The 18,830-nt window shown below is 34.4% G+C and overlaps 1 protein-coding gene across 5 annotated transcripts in view; it reads left to right on the plus strand.

Annotated features, from left to right (window-relative positions):
- The window catches only part of ANKIB1 (ankyrin repeat and IBR domain containing 1), a 71,848-nt gene that overhangs the window by 37,661 nt on the left and 15,357 nt on the right, over positions 1–18,830 (plus strand). For all 5 annotated transcript variants that reach the window (XM_063303615.1, XM_063303619.1, XM_063303617.1 and 2 more), the window contains exons 7-17: positions 1,880–1,968; positions 3,452–3,596; positions 4,274–4,440; positions 7,844–7,932; positions 8,840–8,970; positions 11,191–11,325; positions 12,572–12,658; positions 12,756–12,822; positions 14,466–14,611; positions 16,517–16,695; positions 18,583–18,634. In XM_063303615.1, the coding sequence (XP_063159685.1) occupies positions 1,880–1,968; positions 3,452–3,596; positions 4,274–4,440; positions 7,844–7,932; positions 8,840–8,970; positions 11,191–11,325; positions 12,572–12,658; positions 12,756–12,822; positions 14,466–14,611; positions 16,517–16,695; positions 18,583–18,634 (1,287 nt within the window). The remainder of the gene's footprint in view (positions 1–1,879; positions 1,969–3,451; positions 3,597–4,273; positions 4,441–7,843; positions 7,933–8,839; positions 8,971–11,190; positions 11,326–12,571; positions 12,659–12,755; positions 12,823–14,465; positions 14,612–16,516; positions 16,696–18,582; positions 18,635–18,830) is intronic.

The raw sequence follows: 18,830 nt of genomic DNA on the forward strand, positions 1-18,830 counted from the left end.
AACATGGCAAACTGTTGTTTGAGAAATATCAGTTGAAACTATTATTAAACTTGTGGAACTAGGGCTGTTTTTGAAGGTCAATATACCTTTAAGAGAGGAGCGGTAAAAGCTGCCACTTGGAAATATCCCTTTAATGTTAACTTCTTTGTTTAACCGTTGGTAGTATTGGAGTGAGAAATGGTCTGATATTTGACCATTTACATAAAAATATAGTTGAATTGTGATGAATTCTGTGGTTATTACTATGTAAGATGTCCTGGCAGTTTCATAGAAAATCTAAATTTTAGCTTCTGTTGTATGTAATTCCTTCACCATACTTAACTTTTTCTTGCTTTTCCTTTCGGCTTTCTGTCTCCTTCTTAAATTCGAAAACAACAATCTCTTTGTCTAATTTTAAAGGTCAGCCTGCTAATAATCTGGTACAGTAGAAAATAAAGGATATTACTATGTGGTCTTGCATGCATCAGTGAGAGCAGCACACTTTTAATATATCAAAGGTCTTTCCATTGTAATTGGAAAATCCCTGTGAAAAACAGTCCGTTTTGAATACTCCACACACTTCCCTTTTTAACATGAGTTCTGGAATCATGTTTTTCCATATTTGCTTTGTCAGTGTCAAGTATAAACTATTTAAATATGTATAAATGGCCTAGTTTTATGTATGCTTGCCCCATTCCCAGTATCCCAGTCCTGTTTGTGTTGAGGCTGAGTAGCAAAGTTTAAAATGGGCATGTAGTTGTATTCACCTGAAGTATGAGTAGAGTGCTCTGTGACTAGGCTCTCCCCTAAAACAGGGTCCCTATTTGTAGAGAGTTCCATTCATATTTTTTCATACATACTTTTTAAAAAAGTATATGCTACCCAATCTCCCATTTTATAGCTATAAGCAACTCCCAAAATCTAAAATTAAGTAACAAAAAGTCTAAGCCAAATGGCATGTAAAAATATGCTTTAAACTCTCTCCTAAACCGTAACAAAAAGGGAGTACACTTAACTTCAAAAGTACTTGTTCCAGAGTGCTCCAATACAGAAAAAGCAGTGTCAGTTGCTAATATTAAACAATCAGTAGCAAGACTTGCAAAAGGTGTCCCTGTGAATTTAAGAATGCAGGACAGGCCATACAAGAATAAGTACTTCTAGTAAATTGGGCCCAAACCATGGAAAGCTTTATAGAGCATGGTCATAACTTAGAATTGAGTCTGGAGAACAATGGGTAACCAGTGAAGCTGTTGGGGAGGTAGCAGCATTAAATAAAAGCATTATTTACTATTCACACTACCACATTTTGGGGCATATTACCTTGATAGGCTGCTTCACAAAGAGAGCATGGCAGTAATATGGTAATTTGATGTTACCAGCGGATGCATTGTCCATATTAGATTTCTTTCCTTCAGGAAAGGGTGGTACATCCGATTTATCAGCCAGGCTGATAAAAAGCCTTCTTGCAACGAATGTAATATGGCTGTTCAGCATCAGTGAATTCAAGAATACATAACATTAGTAGTTTTCTTGGGCTGGGAGTGGCAACCTCTAACTTTGGGAAATATAACCCAGCTGAATCTAATTTTTCAGTTTACAGAATAAAAAGAGTAACATTTTACAGAATGAACTGATTTTTTTTGTTCACTGCTCTTTTGAAATGCCAGAAATTTTTGAACAAATCAGCATATGTTGTTACTTTTACCTTCCTCAGCTAGAGCTCTTCATCTCCATAACATCTATATGTAGTTACTCTCACATTTCAGCAACAACATCAAACCAAGGGCAGGTTATAAATGAAAGAAATAAGAAGGAAGAAATTAGAAGAGACCTTGTACCAGACCAGACTATCTTAACACATACAAATTAATTTTTAAACTAATATTTTTTCTATCTGCAGTGTGAAATTTGTATGTGTAATATTTCTGTCTTTGAAGATCCAGTAGATATGCCTTGTGGACATGAGTTTTGTAGAGCATGTTGGGAAGCGTAAGTACATATTTAAGCATTTTTATATAAAGCTACTGTTGGTTGGTCCGCAGTCTAATTCTTACAATTACATTTTAAAAGCAGTTTTGATATATAAATGATGGTTATCAGAAATAAGAAATCCTGTTTTTGTACATTAAAATGTACAAAATCTTATTGCAAGGGTGTAGGAAAATATGAGGTCACTGAGGCCAATAAAGCTTACAGAAACAATTCTTCAAGTGAAAAGGGATATGCACAGGTGGTCCGAAGGAAAAGCAGCCCGAAATGTCCAAAAATACAGGTTTTTGAGTAACCGCAAAGGCCAGGGTTGGAAAACTGAGCCAGAGTTGTTGGTTGTTGCGTGCGGCAATGGGGAAGAGACCAGCCAGTTTGTGAATATCTGCTGCATTTGTAGCAGTGCTCGCTGATTGAACAGGACCTTCCTCCACTCACTGGACATGAGAAACTAGTTATTCCTTCTGGACTCAATCCTCAGCTGTCCCTCCTCCTTCAGGAGAAATATGACAAATATATCACAAAAGATTTTTTTTTTAATCATATGGCATAGCAGTTCAGTGTTCATGCTGCTTTTCTTGCTGGGAAATCCTTGTGAGGTCCAGCAGCCACATGTTTAGACTATTTAGCCGTGACAAGTCACGGTGCCTGGGGTGCACCACAAGGAGGCTAGTCTACATTGCACTGAGTTGGGCTGAGAGAAACTGACTGGCCCAAGGTCACCCAGCCGGCTTTCATGCCTAAGGCAGGACTAGAACTCACAGACTCCTGCTTTCTAGCCCAGCACCTTAACCACTAGACCAAACTGGCTCTCATCACAAAAGGTAAATTAGCAATACTCAGAGAAAGCACACATTCTGAAAAAAAAATCAGACACAAGTAAAACATTTGGATTTCATTCCCTCCTTCCACCATAGGCAGTGTATTCATCAAAAAACAAAAACAACCAAGAAATCTTACATATGACACAAAACATACATAATGTATAGTACAGTACAGAGGGAACAGATAAAAATATTTGGACACAACTCTATCTTTTTGCAATCTTCTGTTTCCATTTGCTGGCTTAAGCCTCCTCTCCACTATTTTCTCCCAGGATGGTTGATTACCATCTAGGAGGTGGCTTCTTCTAAAGATAAGTTGATTAGATGCACCAGAAAGCAAATGGGACACTAAAAGAATGGGATAAGGGAGATTGAGTCAAATGTTTTGTGTTTGTGGGTAGGCTTCTATCCAAACCATGGTTTATCATCATAAGACTCAAACATTCGAAGTTTATTATGATAAAAACAACCCTATGTGAACCTTTCACAAGTATGTTCTTCATTTTGCCAATCACCTCCAGCGTGACTAAAAAAACATTTGAAACTTTTTCCTAACCAGAAGTTGTTGGATTTTCTAGATGAACTATTATTGAATGTTAATTTTGCTCTGTGTCATTGAGGGAGTTAATATTTGTTTTTCAATCTTAATATACGTTTAATAGGTTTTTGAATATGAAAATCCAGGAGGGTGAAGCCCACAATATTTTTTGCCCAGCATATGATTGCTTTCAGCTTGTTCCTGTGGAGATAATAGAAAGTGTGGTTTCCAAGGAGATGGATAAACGCTACCTACAGTTTGATATTAAGGTAATCTGTGAGATTATGAGAATGTGGCTTAACCATCTGGTTGAGTTTATTATTCTAAATGTAAAGGAACTCTCTCAGAAAGGCATGCAAATAATGGAGAACTGTTCCCCAGAATCATCATAGTGTTTGATTACTGCACTGGAAAATAATTTATACATTCACTCAGTCACCATCTGAAATATTCTGTTAATTGGATGTAAATATAATTTAAAGCCCTCTTTGGGCTTTGCATCCTATGAACCTGGAACAAGCCACTGGGTCATTTGGTCAGCAATTAGCTGAGAACAATTTGTTTTTTCATTCATACATACATACATACTATTATGTTGGTATATTACAGTTTCACTTAGTAGAATTAGGACTTGCTCTGTTTTCAGGGATTCCCTCAAGCGAACCTTATCAGAGTTTCCTATCATTGTAACATTTTGTTTTTAAATTATATTAATATTCTAGATAATTTGCATAATGTTTCATACCATATAATTCCTAGGCTATGTGTTGCAAATCAGTAAAATTATTTAGCTTGATATATTTTTATTCTTATAGCTATTTTAAGCCATACAACTGCTTCAGGCTACAAAGCTTTTTCATCAAGTGAACAACTTCATGTTACAGAAAGATTTAATTCACAATGGGAACTAATTTCCATTTCCATTTTTTTGTTTGTTTGTTTTTAGGCCTTTGTTGAAAATAATTCTTCTATTAAATGGTGCCCTACACCAGCATGTGAAAGAGCAGTCAGGCTAACAAGTCAAGGATCTAATACATCCGGTTCAGAAACACTTAGTTTCCCATTGTTAAGAGCCCCTGCTGTGGATTGTGGAAAAGGACATCTTTTCTGCTGGTAATGCTTGTTTGTATTTGACCGTGGAAATTTTATGGTTAGTTTGGGTTGGTTTTGAAAGCCAGTACAAGCATTGCACTGCCTTGTATAAGCATTAAAATAACATTTGTGAGAGCTGATATAATTAATGCTTTGCATATATATCATTGCATATCTCCAACATGCTGTTCTGATTTTTATCTCCTGATATTCTGGCTATTTATAAGTTTGTTTATTCATCACATTTTTGCCTTTTAAAATTCAGTATTATATTCCTTGAAATAATGTAAATGTATAGGATTATAATATTTAAAGTAAGTTGCATATCTTCCAGTGAAATTCTGGATTTCTTTAATTTTTAAAAAACTCAACATACAAAATGTTAAGACAAAAGCTAAATTTCAAGATAAACTTTATATACTGCATAATTATAAAAGGAAAATAAAGCACTCAAATAAATGCAAAAAAGGTAAATGGGAGTATATATGCAAACATAAATTACATATGTTCCTAAAAGAGATTGAAATGTTTACACTTATATTTAGTATTTCTATACAGAGGACTATTTGTACAGAGGAAGTTAATTAAAAAATACGGATTTCTGAAATTTGATTGTTTTATAGATTTATAGCTAATATAGTGATTAATATTTATCTTATTTTCTAAAAATCTATAGTTTTTTAAATAAGATTCATTAAAACTTGATGTTAAACTTTCTAATAGATCAAAGTTACTGCATTTTGCTCTGCACGTTTGCTGCAATATGATTCCTTTTCTATTATACATTCAGTGACTTGCAAAGATACAGACCATATGGATTTAAAAATCCAGCTCTGAATGTGCACTTCATTCCTTTTAGGGAATTTTAGGAAAGAGAGGGAACAGCAGTGGCTATTGTTAAGAAAAAAGCAGTTTAATAATGGTACATGTGACTAAGTGTTCCACAGAAACAGATTGAACCTATTTTTATGGCATTAAAATATAAACAGCCTACTGTCTATTTGCTCGGTCAACCTAGGTATCTGCAATTCTTGCAAGAAAAAAACAAGTTAATTCTCTCTGAGTATGTATGCATGCCCACAAAGCTGGTGGAAGAACCTCTCAATCCTATTTTTACAATTTGTGTTCTTCTATAATATTATATTTTTCTTTTAAAGTTCTGCTTTCTGACTTTGTTCCTTTATCTAATGAACAAAAGTTGCCTATTTGGTTATGTTTCATTTACAAAAAAAGCATTTTGAGAGACATGCCCATGTGTTCCCTTCAATACAATACTTCTTCCCTCAAACTATATTTTTACTTTAAATAGTGCAAACTATAGTCGTCTAGCTTTTTGTAAGTCAGATGTATATAATGGTGGGCAGCTGAAGGTGTTTTGCTGTATTTCATATAAAAGAATTGTGACCAAGTTAGAAATGATATTTATACATGTATACCCAAGCATGATCTGGAATCAGTGCATGTTTTGTTCCAGAAATCTGATTGTATTTTTTAAAATGAGTAATGAAAAGTTAATACGTTTAATTCAAACCCTTAAATATTTTCAGATTAATCCCAACAAACATGAACTGAGGGAAACGAAACACTGAAAGTTAAACAAACCTTTTTTAATTCTATGAATACAGATTCAGCAAGTAAAAATAATAATTGTCCCATTTAGCTATCATTTTAGATTTGTAATATATTAAGTCTATTTCTGCATAAAATGTGTTTATTATTAAAATACTTTACTTTATCTTTTTTTACTTTGACTTTTTTTTAACTAAAAGCTTTTTTCTCTCAAAATGTTTTCCTGAATAATTCGTATTTGTACAAAACCATCTTAAAGCATATTATTTATTCATAGATTGCCCAGAAGGGAAATTATTTTATTTTATTTTATTTGTATTCTGTGCTTATATGCTATTCCAATTATTGTGTCTGAGCAGCTTACAAACCTTCCTCTGTAAATAAACTTAAAACAATACATAATAAGAAATAAAGAAAAGAGAAATGATAAATGATAAATCTATTACTTATTAGCCAAGGAACAATACTATTCCATTAACTTTTTTTAAATAAGAACGTCTTTATTTTTCTAAAAATGTTATGCATACACAATGAACAAAATAATCTTTAAACTTAAATAAGAACAATAGAAAAGTGACAACCTGACACATATTAAAAATGCAGGCAACATATACCATTCCACTTCAAGAGGAAACAGCCTCATAACATATCTATCCCCATGGAACAGGCAAGTTTTAATAGCCCTCCTAAAACTGCCTTGAATAATTTTGGGAATCCTAGTTTGGCCTGTTATTTGAGAGCTGGTGTTCAGTATTTGGTCTGTCTTTAACAACCAGGGTATTGTAGTGGTGTTAGATTAGAACCAAGGAAGCTAAGGGTCAAGTCCATAGTTAGCCATGGCATCTAACTGGGTGACTTTGGGCCAATCGCTTTCTGTCTCAGCCTAATCTACCTTACAGTATAGTCATGTGGGTAAAATAAACTGAGACCTCTCAGGTAAACTGTCTTGAGAAAACACAGGATATGTATCTTAACAAATAAAAATATAAGCAAGTAAACTATTCTCTTCTGACTAGGATTCACTTGTGCCCAAGGGAGGGCTTTGTACAGGTCTATGCAATATAGTCAGGTCATCAGCAGGCTTCAGACTCATGGTCTTTCTGCCGATATTCACTTATCCCTCACCAGCATAGCAGGACCTTTTGGAGACCAGATCTACCATCCCGGAAAATACTCCCAACATTAACTCTTAACATTCGTCCTTACATTTCTAAGGTGATTATAGAACCAGTCTCATGCTCTGAGATTGATGAACAGTTGCACTCTAATTATTTTTTATTCCAAACAAGGATGAGAACATTTTTCTAGTTCACAGTTCATCTCAGTCTCGAGGCTCTAAGTTTTGAATGATCACTATTTGGATTATGTTACTATCTCTCCGGCAGATATACTAATTTGCTTTGGGAGATTTGAAAGATACATACCTTCACTGCTATCATACCATACCACCAGCATCATGCCATAAGGATTTATAGTTTCAAGTCTTACCCTCTGAGCTGCTTACAGTACTACATTTGTGTAGAGTTCACACAGCTCACCTATTTCTTCACTTTCAGTAAAATCTCAATTTCAGGCATTACTACTCTTATTGTGGGAAATGAAAGGATCCATGCCTAAATATATATTGCATAGGGGCAGTCCTCCCACCTTAAATCTCTTTGGGTTGCAGACAGGAAACACTGTAGATGCAGTGTATGTGAATTCACAGGTGGCCAACTTGATGAACTCCAATGATAGATAAAAAACCAGTTATTACAGTTATTATGCTAAATTCTGTAGTAGGTGTTACACATTTCATTTGTTTAATGTGAAGTTTAGTTTTCCCCTTAACTTTAGCCTTGGATTTATTTTTTAGGGAATGTTTAGGTGAAGCCCATGAACCCTGTGACTGTGAAACTTGGAAAAACTGGCTGCAGAAGATAACAGAAATGAAACCTGAAGAGCGTAAGAATGGCCATTGTGTCTTTTTTATTTTATCGAAACACTGTGTAAAGTGTCATAAGACTCTTGTGTACTAGTATAAAGGAATAGCCTGTAGCTAAATTTTCAGAGCTTGATAGATTTAGGACAATGCAAAGAGGTTAGTGTGCATAATGAGGCTGCAGTTTCTCAAACCTGTCCAATTATGCACAGAGCAGCAGAAGAATTGAATTTTATCTTGACCAGTTGGGCTATATGTATATTGAGTTTCCAAAATTTTCAGGAACTGAATTTCTGAGTTGAGTATTTGTGTATCTGGTTTGGGACTTGCAGATTTAAAATAAGAAAGGAAAAAGAGAAAAAAAGAGAAAAGAAAAAAACGAAGTAAATCAACAGGAAATTTACAAACATCATAGAATTAAATAACACTAAATTTGTTAGGTAACAATTCATTTCATTTTCATTTGTTAGTTTTTCATAACTATCTTACATTATTTTTAAATTTTCAGTTCATTATTAAAATCCAAGTAATATGTAAATAATAATAGCAATAATCTGTATGATATAAATTATGACGTAAGATAAAGAATTACAATTAGTTTTGTCTGAACAGTAAGAGATCTATCCTTATTTAACGGATCACTGAAAATTAGAACATTAATGCTTTATGTTAAGAGAAACCAAAATTTCAGGGGTATAATCTCAGATGGTTTTTAAGTTCATTTAAATTCTGTGTCAGATTTACCTTTGAAATACGAAGTTTCTTTGGACACTGAGGCATACTCCCACAAGTGGGAGTTTCAGTGAGATGAATTTTTTTTTTAATGTTATGTTACAAACTTGAAAAATTAGGAAATACAGTGATGCTTTGTTTTTAAGGAAATTACCTGAGCTTTATGTGTGCATAATGTTTTTGTTTCCCTCTTCAAAGTTGTGGGAGTTAGTGAAGCTTATGAAGATGCTGCCAACTGCTTATGGTTACTCACAAACTCCAAACCATGTGCCAACTGTAAATCTCCCATTCAGAAAAATGAGGGATGCAACCACATGCAGTGTGCAAAGGTAAGCAAATATTACTGAAACAATGCTATATTTTAAATCATGTGTATATGGGACTGTACATTTCTAGAAGCTGGGTTCATAATACTCTGACAAAAAGTAACCTAAACATAGAATCAAAAACCTATAATGTTACACAGAATTCAGCCTATTTTTTAAATTAAACCTTGACAACACAAATTAATATTCATAATTCCCTCCATTACACTGATAGAGTCAATTCATAAACAGAAAGTGAACATCTATCTAAATCCAAGATTTTAAATTTGGGATTGCTCTGGCCTTCCAGTACTGAAAGGTAATTTTTTTTAACAAAATAAGCTTGTTAAATCCGTAATTCTTCATATAGTGATAAATTCCAGATCTTTAGTTTAAAATTCAAAAGTACATTCATATTCTTAAATCTTCAAATCACCATATTAGCAATCTTACGAATATCAAACATTAATAGAGTAAACCAATATCATATGAGTAAATGTCTCCTCATCCATTTTGCACTTCCAGCATAAAGGAAATAATTTCTATTCCTTTTCAAACATTCTCTGTGGAGTCCAATAAATATGTAAAGTAATCATTTATTGAATTAATCTCACCTTAAGATCATAAGACATACATATTTTAGTAATTTTTAAGACCCTTTGCCACTGATTTATTGATATAGGATATCACAATTCCTTTCTCCAGAGTTTGTGCAAATAATTAATATTTACCTTAGCAATATTCTTTAATTATTCATTGAAAAGTATTGTAGGTTTTATGATTAAATAAATAATCAATTTTCATATCCATGCGACTCAGCACAGGACTTGGGTGATATACACAATCAATTACAGCAATAGGTCAGTAAAAACCACATAATAAAACAAAATATAAAAACATATTCCAAAAGAAGAACATAAAAACACAAGAGAAAAAAACTTATCCATGGGATATGCCATTCTTAGACCCAATGTCTAAGGAACCCCCCCCCCCCCAGAAGGTATGTTTAATGCTTTCCAAAAGGCAGGGACAGTTGGGCCTAACCATATTGCGGGGGGGGGGGATGCTGTTCCAAAAGGCAACATTTTTCTAAATCACATTATAGATAGTAGTAATGCTGAATTATTATTAGTTAATAATAATAATTTATCAGTTCTATACTTTGCTAAAGAGTTGATAAAGAGATATTGTTGAAGACATCATAATAGATATATTTCCATTTGTAATAACCGTAGCAGAAGGAGTAGAATACCACATGTTGATCCAGCTGATAAAAACTAGAAGAAATCTATATTCAACAAAATTTCTTCCAAAAATTTTTACTCTACCACATCAAAAGCCTTTTCTGCATCCAGCCATTCCACCATACTACTGCTCTTTTTCAGACTGCATTGGCAAGATAGGAATTAATAATCGATATTATCAGAACTTGACTACTTTTTATAAAACTAGATTGTGCAGAATAGATCATATCCTCTGTAATTTACTTTCCAGTGCTGCTGTCAGTGTTGTTGTATCAATTTCACCAATGGGCAGCATCTTTACCAGCCTTCAAAATTATAGCTAAATAGGCTTCACTGTAGGAGCCAAGGCAAAGCATTATTTGAAAAGACATCATTAATATCCTCCAGTAATAGAGAAAATAGAAAACTGTATCTTTTATACCATTGCTAAGATAATTATCCAGACCTGGCAGTTTTCCTCTTTTCATGGATTTAATGGTACCAATCATTTCTCGGAGAGATATAGCTGCAGCTAAATATGCTGCTTGATCATACATGATCTTAGAAAAAGCTACTCTATATTGTGTTTAAAAAATCATTAATTTTTTCCTGTTACTTCTGATTCAGCATCATACAGTAAAGAGTAGAAGATGTAAAATTGTTTATTTATTCAATCAATCACCGTATATATTACTATTATATTATTAAGTTGCTGCCGTTGTTTCAGCCAAGAGGCTAATGCCAAGCTTTTCAGAATGTTTTCAGCATCTTTGCTTTGTACACTTCAAGGGAATTAAGATCCTGTTTAGCATTCATAAAAATATATATAGTATAGTGTGGTTGTAGTGTCGAGTGGAGTGGAGTGGAGTGAATAGTATAGTATGGTATACTGTATACCACGACACTGTATATGTACTGAGAAATTCTTTTAACTTTTTTTCACAAATTTTCTTATTTAATCTTAGATTGCAAATCTTTGACATAACCAGATTAAGAAATAGTTCTCTTTTCCCTTTTCTAGTGTAAATATGATTTCTGTTGGATATGCCTTGAAGAATGGAAAAAACATAGTTCTTCCACTGGAGGATATTATAGATGTACTCGCTATGAAGTAATTCAACATGTGGAAGAACAATCTAAGGAAATGACAGCAGAGGTAAGAAACTGACTTGTTTTCAGGAATAGATGGCTATTATCATCATCACATGTTATTTTTCTCTTTTTCTGTTTTTGAATAAGGCTCGTTCACACATTGTGCTAAGCTGTGTTCGTTTAACTCTGGTTAGCTAAATGTACCATGTTCAGCTGACCTATTTTCCTAAAATGATGTGTGACCCTAACTTTAAAAAGTAATTTTGTTACTTAAATATTCATCATCCATCTATCTGTTTCCAAAATATATAATATGAGCCTCATAAAGCTTCTTCATCCATATCTTCTATGCATATCAGAAGTTTGGGCAAAGGTCAAACTCAACAGTGATTGAAAGCCAGCCAGATTTTCAATCAGTATTCAGCATTTAAGGTACAAAAAGCAGATATGAAGTGAAAGATTGAAGCCTTTCTTGGTGAATGACAGGAACTAAATCATGTTTTTGAAAATCTGTTTCGAATGTGAGCAGGAACATCATTTACCAATAACAAAATTCGATTTACTGGTTCACAATAAAAATTGCATTACTTTAACTTCAAAAAAAAAAACACAAACTAATGCTGCAACTCATTCACTGCAGCCTGGGAGTATTAATATACATTTTGAGTTTATTAAAATGTCCTGCCATCTACATTATATTAAAAGCAGCAATATGGGAAGGAGGTGGATGAGGCTTGTGCCTTAAGGTTCCTGTCCTTTATATTGGACTACAAACGGGGGGAAAAAAAGACCTGCATTTTTGTAGTCAGCAAGATGCCTCTTGTAAACTATTGTATTCAGCCAGAATCTCTGGTTAGTAAATAGATGAGACCTAACCTGATCTTTTATTTAGAACATCCCTTTTATAATTATGGAATCATTATGGAAGAGCTAATCCCTTGTCACATGCTATTATCCATCTCATCTTAGAATGGGGTGAGTATTGTATCTAGACAAACTTAACAGATTTTTGGCCTCATTGACTTTTAAAATCCAAAGTATAATTTAATAGAACACTTGCAGTGTATTGTGAGTTTCTCTGATTCAAAATTGTTATATAAACTTCTTGAAGCTCTAACTATTTTGACTGTTGAATTCAGAGTTGGACTAAGAGATGACTAACTTACTTGTGCAATATTCATTATTGTTTTGTGAGTATATCTCAATTGTTCACAATTTAAGGATTCATGGAATCTTTGCTCTTGCTTATAAGAGTAAAATTAAAATCAGCTAACATTTTTTTCCTCCTATTTTTTACCGTTTTTTTTCAGGCTGAAAAGAAACACAAAAGATTTCAAGAACTTGATAGATTTATGCACTATTACACAAGGTTTAAGAACCATGAGCTCAGCTATCAAGTATGATTACAAATAGTTGTGTTAAATCATTTTTCAACTTTATTCATTCAAAATACAGGGTTTTCATATTTTCTTCATTTTATTTCTTTCCTTTTAGTTAGAACAGCGCCTTCTCAAAACAGCCAAAGAAAAGATGGAGCAGCTGAGTAGAGCTCTTGGTGGATGTAAGTGGCTTGGTATTTTCTAGAATACATTCTGGGATTCAGAATAATAGCCTTGTATTAAAGTCTCTGATTTAATTATTTCTGCCAGCTATTTTTGATTAATGATTTAACACATTATATTAAACATAATGTGGCATTGGGTTTTTGGGGCGTGTTTAAAAACGTGTCATATCCTCTGCCACAAAATTGTAACTAATTCCATCCTCCTGAATTCCTCTCTGATATATAATATACTGGTGTCAAACTGATGCTTACTTTCCTGCATTTCTCTTTGCATCGTTGCTTCAATCTGAACAGAATCCGAAGTATTTTTGCACAGAAAAATACTCCCTTTGATATGTTTAAGGAGGTGTTGTTCTCTGGATACATCTGTCCTTTTAAAGATATGGTGAACGACTTTCTTGTGTATCCATCACAACTACAGGTAGTCCTCTCTTAACGACCACAATTGAGACCAGAATTTCAGTTGCTAAGTGAAGCAGTCATTAAGCAAGTCCAATCCAATTTTATGGCCTTTTTGCAGTGATCATTAAGCGAATCACCGCAGTTGTTAAGCAAACCATGTGGTTGTTAAGTGAATCATGCGGTTCCTCACTGATTTTGCTTGCCAGAAGTTGGCCAGGAAGATTGAAAATGGCAATCACGTGACCACAGGATGCTGCGATGGTCATAAATGCCAACCACTTGCCAAGTGCCCAAATCGTGATCACGTGACCACAGGGACGCTGCGACAGTCATAAGTGTGAGCACCAGTTGGGTGTCAGTTTTTTCACCACCATTGTAAGTCTGAACCGTCTCTAAATGAATGGTCACTAAGTGAGGACTGCCTGTATACATTACATGTAGATATGAGGAAAGGCATTTTTAGCTGTAGTGCTGTGGTTGCTTTCATTTCAGTCCCAGGTGAAGTTTTGGATGTTTACCAAAGCTTTTGGTCTCAGTGACAGCAGCTCAGAACTTACTCTGTTTCTGTGTAAGCGGTTTATTATTTTATATAGTAGTTGTTAATATTTTGCCTGTCATTTACTTCTACAGGGAGAATTATAAATATTTGAATGAAAAAATAAAACATTTCTTTCTTAAGAGTGGAATTAGAATTTAATACTTATCCATTCAAAAGTTTCTTCATTGAACTCAAATCTATGTGGTCTTGGGGTGTTTTTTAATGCATTTCTGAATCTGTTTCCGTTGCTGAAGATTCTGCTGTGTGTAATCTGTTTCTGTGCTTGTACTTTTAAAAACATGATATCTTAATAGCAAGTCATCAAAAGAATGAACAATAGTATGTAGTTTGAGGTATTAATAGAAAAATTAGAATTCTATATCCATAAGAATTATTTATTTTCCCATTACAGAGTACCAGTTACCATATTTATGTCTCCTTGAAATGTCTAGGATTAATTTGCTTTGCATTTGGATGGCTATCATAATCTAGTTTTACTAACTGTAGAAATCTGAATACAGTCAACCATGACATTTGAAAAGATTTGTTTTAATTTGAAGTCAAGGGTGAGAAACAGTTCTAATTTTACACAGCATAATAGTTTTTGTTTAATTCAGAAGAAACCCTGTGCTTGTTGAGATAGTTGTTTCAGCAACCAGGAAAGTAAACTTTACTTGCAATACCTGACCTTGTCTTGCAGCAGAAGGAAGTTGTCCTGATACCACATTCATTGAAGATGCAGTACAAGAACTCCTCAAAACCCGACGTATCTTGAAGTGTTCTTACCCTTATGGATTCTTTCTAGAACCAAAAAGCACAAAGAAAGAAATATTTGAACTGATGCAGGTAAATGATTCCCTTGTGGTGGCCCTTGTTCTGCAATTCTTCTTTGTCAAGATTCAGACATAGGGGTTCTGTGCCTGAATAGCCAATTCAAAAAGTAGCAATTCCTGTGGGTTGTTTTGCAAGTGTGCTACACCAACACACTATATATAGGTGATGTACTGTGTGCAGTATGCATTTAAGTGGGGCTCCCAATGAAATCTTCAATATTCTTCTGATTGCCACAGCAGTACCCTTATCAGTTATTCCTCTTTCAGCATCATATTGTGGGTGTGCCCAATAATTCTAGGCCTGTGTTGTGTTTTGCAGACTTTTTACAAAATGCTAGAAAAACAGTGGGTTTTCTTTGTTCAGTCAAAGGGCGTGTTGTAAGCATATAGCCACACAATCAGGTCTTTACTTTGTAGGCCTGACCAAATCACTCCATGCAGCTTATAGGATCCCTTTGAGTCCTCACTACCACACCAGCTTTACAAAAGGTCTTCTGGCCTATTCACTGCTCTTGGCTACCAGTTATGACTTCTGCCCATTGTTCTACCAGTGCATAATAAAGGGTCACATAGGAAGAGAGTGCTTCAGCTCTGCTTGGATCAGCAACAATAACCTCAAGTAGTTGCTTGATAGCAAGACTCTGACCTCAGGCAATTGGGTGTGCTAGGCCTTATGCCCCCCCACCGTATCTCAAGGCATAGTTTTATAGAATAGTCGTCCTTTACAAATAAGTTTAGCTTATTTACTGTCAGTATTGTAATTATTTGTATTGCAAATATTTTGTTTGTCAGTTGCGTGAGGGGAAAAAGACTGATTTTGATAGATTTGGCACTATAGAAATACAATACAATAACAACCCTGATAGTGGGAGATAAAACCTTGCTTGTCAAAGGCACCATATAAAGATTTCCTTGAACTCAACTTTATTATATGTTTTATTCTTATTTATATCAGTGTGGTGTGATTGTTAAGAAGTGGAACTAGGAGCAGGTTCAAATGCAACTTCACCCATAGAAACTCACTAGATAATTTTGGATCAGCCGGATTCTCTCAGCCCAGCCTATCTCATAGATTTCTTTTTCTAAGCTGACTTAAAGACCTAGAGAAATATAAATCTAATATTGTAGTATTATTATCAGTAATGGTAATAGTAGTACTTGGAGGTATGCTTCAAGTCTGTGCTGTGGGCCTTAGGGTTGTTACCTGGGTATTCTCAGGTTTCATTCAGACTCTTGCTATGATCCTTCCCTTTTTTAGCCAAGAGATACTGGTTTGCGTCTTCTTCTGTACAAGCACAGAACCCATATATGTGCATTCACAAATGCCCAAAGAACAATTGTGGTTTAGTAATCAGCTCTTTTCGGCTTGTATAATGTTATGACTAGATTGAATTGATTGTTGATTGAATTTTTTTTCCATTTATTTTACTAGATTGCATTAATACAGTACAATCCAATCACATTAAATAGTTATTCTCTCTTATAGAAGTCATTGGGGTAAAATCACAGGTTTTCTTTTAGAAATAAGTGGTTCTTTAAAATGTTAATTTCAAAGGAATCACGCTTATTAAATTCTTGGGGTGTTGTCTGCCATTCTAGAAGTCAAAGGATTTCCTATTCTGTTGCTGGTATGGTAAGATATGCATTCTTGCATGTGCTGTAATGCTTTCTGCTAAAGCAGATTATATAGTTATAAAATAAAAAGCCATAGGAATCTCCAGTTTTTCACTGTAACCATAGTTAATTTTAGATGTATCCCTAACCATTGTAATGGGGATTGGGAAAGGTACGTATTTGTATATGTCTTCATCACTGATATGTAGTAGGGATTTTTTATTATGTGTATTAGTCATTTGCTGGAAATCACACCATTTTTCATCCTATAGAGTGTTGGTATAAGTATTATTTTCTATTATAGACAGACCTTGAAATGGTTACAGAAGATCTTGCTCAGAAAGTGAACAGACCTTACCTTCGTACTCCTCGCCATAAAATCATCCGGGCAGCTTGCCTTGTTCAACAGAAGAGGCAAGAGTTCTTGGCCTCTGTAGCCCGTGGAGTTGCTCCTGCTGATTCTCCAGAAGCTCCAAGGCGCAGGTAATCCCATAAAATAGAGGTTTGCACCCCAAAAGAAGTACATTCTGTAACTACCAAGCTTGGTAAGCCTGCCTTACAACCTTGTTTGATGAGAGTAGGGCACAGCAAACTGGTGATTTCCAGCTGTTTTGGACTGCAACTCCTTACATTCTCTTAAACATTGCCCATGCTAGCTGAGCTGATGAGAGTTGAAGTATGAAACATCTGGAAGGCATCAGGTTGCCTATCCATGACTTAGAAAAATAGAGCAAACAGTTCTCCCAGGTTTGCTTTGAATAATTCATTTTTAAAGTCAGTTTAATCATTCACTGTTTAACTATTTTAAGTCATGGGATGTCTCTGTACTTGTGGCTAAAATTAAAATATGGGGAAGATTTATACATGCACCATGTTGCTAGAGGGGAGAGTGCAGGATTGCTCCTTTGAAACTTTGAAGTAAAATGTATATGGAGATACCTCCACTTATATGTACTATGTTATGAAGCACAGAATTCTATTTTTTGCCTTTGGGATAGCTGATCTTTTTTCCTGAGTACAGAATCATGCCAATAGCAGGAATTAGAGTCCTTTGGAGTTTGGTAAATATGCTAGATATTCTGGCTAGCTTATTAATTGACCTGACCCTGCTGGCCTTTTACAGGGCACTAAAAACCTGGCTTTGCCATCGAGCCTGGGGCTCTGATAGCTTGAGTGAGCCCATGTCATGGCTTGTTTGAGTGTTTGTGAGTCTTCTTGGCTGCTATTTTTATGTCATTTTTGTTGTTTTTAACTCTCGTTGGTTTTTGCTCTGTTTTAATTGTGAGCCGCTGCTCAAACTCATGTATATGAGATGGGTAGCCTATAAATTTACTAAATAAATAATTTTTATTGTCATGGTAAATGATAATAGTAAATCGAACATTTTATACCAAATGTTGATTATAGGGGAAGGGAATAAGTAACTTCTATTTTTTATTTTATTTTTTATATTGTGTATTTTATGCATTTTATTTATTTTATTATAAGCTGCCTAGATTCACGTATGTGAGATGGGCAGCTGTATAAATGAAATAAATAAATAAGAAGGTAGTATCTTAGGAACAGAATTACAGATGAAAATTAATCATGATGACAGAGAAAACATGATACACATTTAAATAAAAAGCAAAAAATTGTTTCCACAAGATTATCCTTAATATGTTCTTCTTGAACTGGTTCAGAGAAGAATATTTCAACTGCTCATTTTCAGCATAAGGCATAGAAGGTTGAATTGTAATTTTTGATGTTTCTAATATTGCATTAGACTGTCTCAGGTTCTCAGTGTGGTCATTAAGTATATCCAACTCTAACTGAGTGTTTACGGTATACCTTTTCTGAGGCATTAGCAGAAAATTCAAGAGATGGGACAGCATTTTCCCCAAAGATCCACATATCCCTGACCTTTCTTGCCCCAAGAAAGCAGGAAGTAAGGCTAAATGTTACTGAATTGTTTGGTTCCACCCCGTCCCCACCCCAGCCATTAGAATTTAGTTTTAATTGTTCTATTTTAATCCTTGTTAGCTACCCAGAGCAGTGGTGGCCAGGAAAGTTGAAATTACAAATAAATACATTATAATTGTTGTTGTTATTGCCCAGTTAGGAAGCAGCACCTAGCTAATGGTACCTGAATTGAAAACATTGGGTGGGGTTGGATTGGGAGGGGTATGTTTTTGTCTCTATGCAATGAATGAATGACTGTTTAGATTGATAATTTGAAATCTTGAGCATTTTTTGTTCTTTTTTGACTTATTAACACTATTAAAATTATATGAATAGCTAATTAGCAAATTATTTTTTAATTTGTCTGGTTGGGAGGGATTGTTCATAGTTAATTCTGTCTTCCAATAACAAAGTATGTTTAATTTATAGCTTTGCTGGTGGAACATGGGATTGGGAATATTTAGGATTTGCATCCCCTGAGGTAATTTTTGTCATTTTTAATTATATAAATTTGCTTATTAGAGAAATGATGAAGGAATTTCACTTTGCATGAATAGCTTCCCAATGTTGTTGCAAATTGTACAAAAGCTTGCAAGGTGTGGATGGGCTTTCTATTTTTGTAGCTTTAAAATGCAAGGAAATGTTTTTTTCTATCCAATGGTGAATATATTACAGAC

This window comes from Candoia aspera, chromosome 4 (assembly GCF_035149785.1).
Source record: "Candoia aspera isolate rCanAsp1 chromosome 4, rCanAsp1.hap2, whole genome shotgun sequence".
In the NCBI taxonomy this organism is placed as follows: Eukaryota; Metazoa; Chordata; class Lepidosauria; order Squamata; family Boidae; genus Candoia; species Candoia aspera.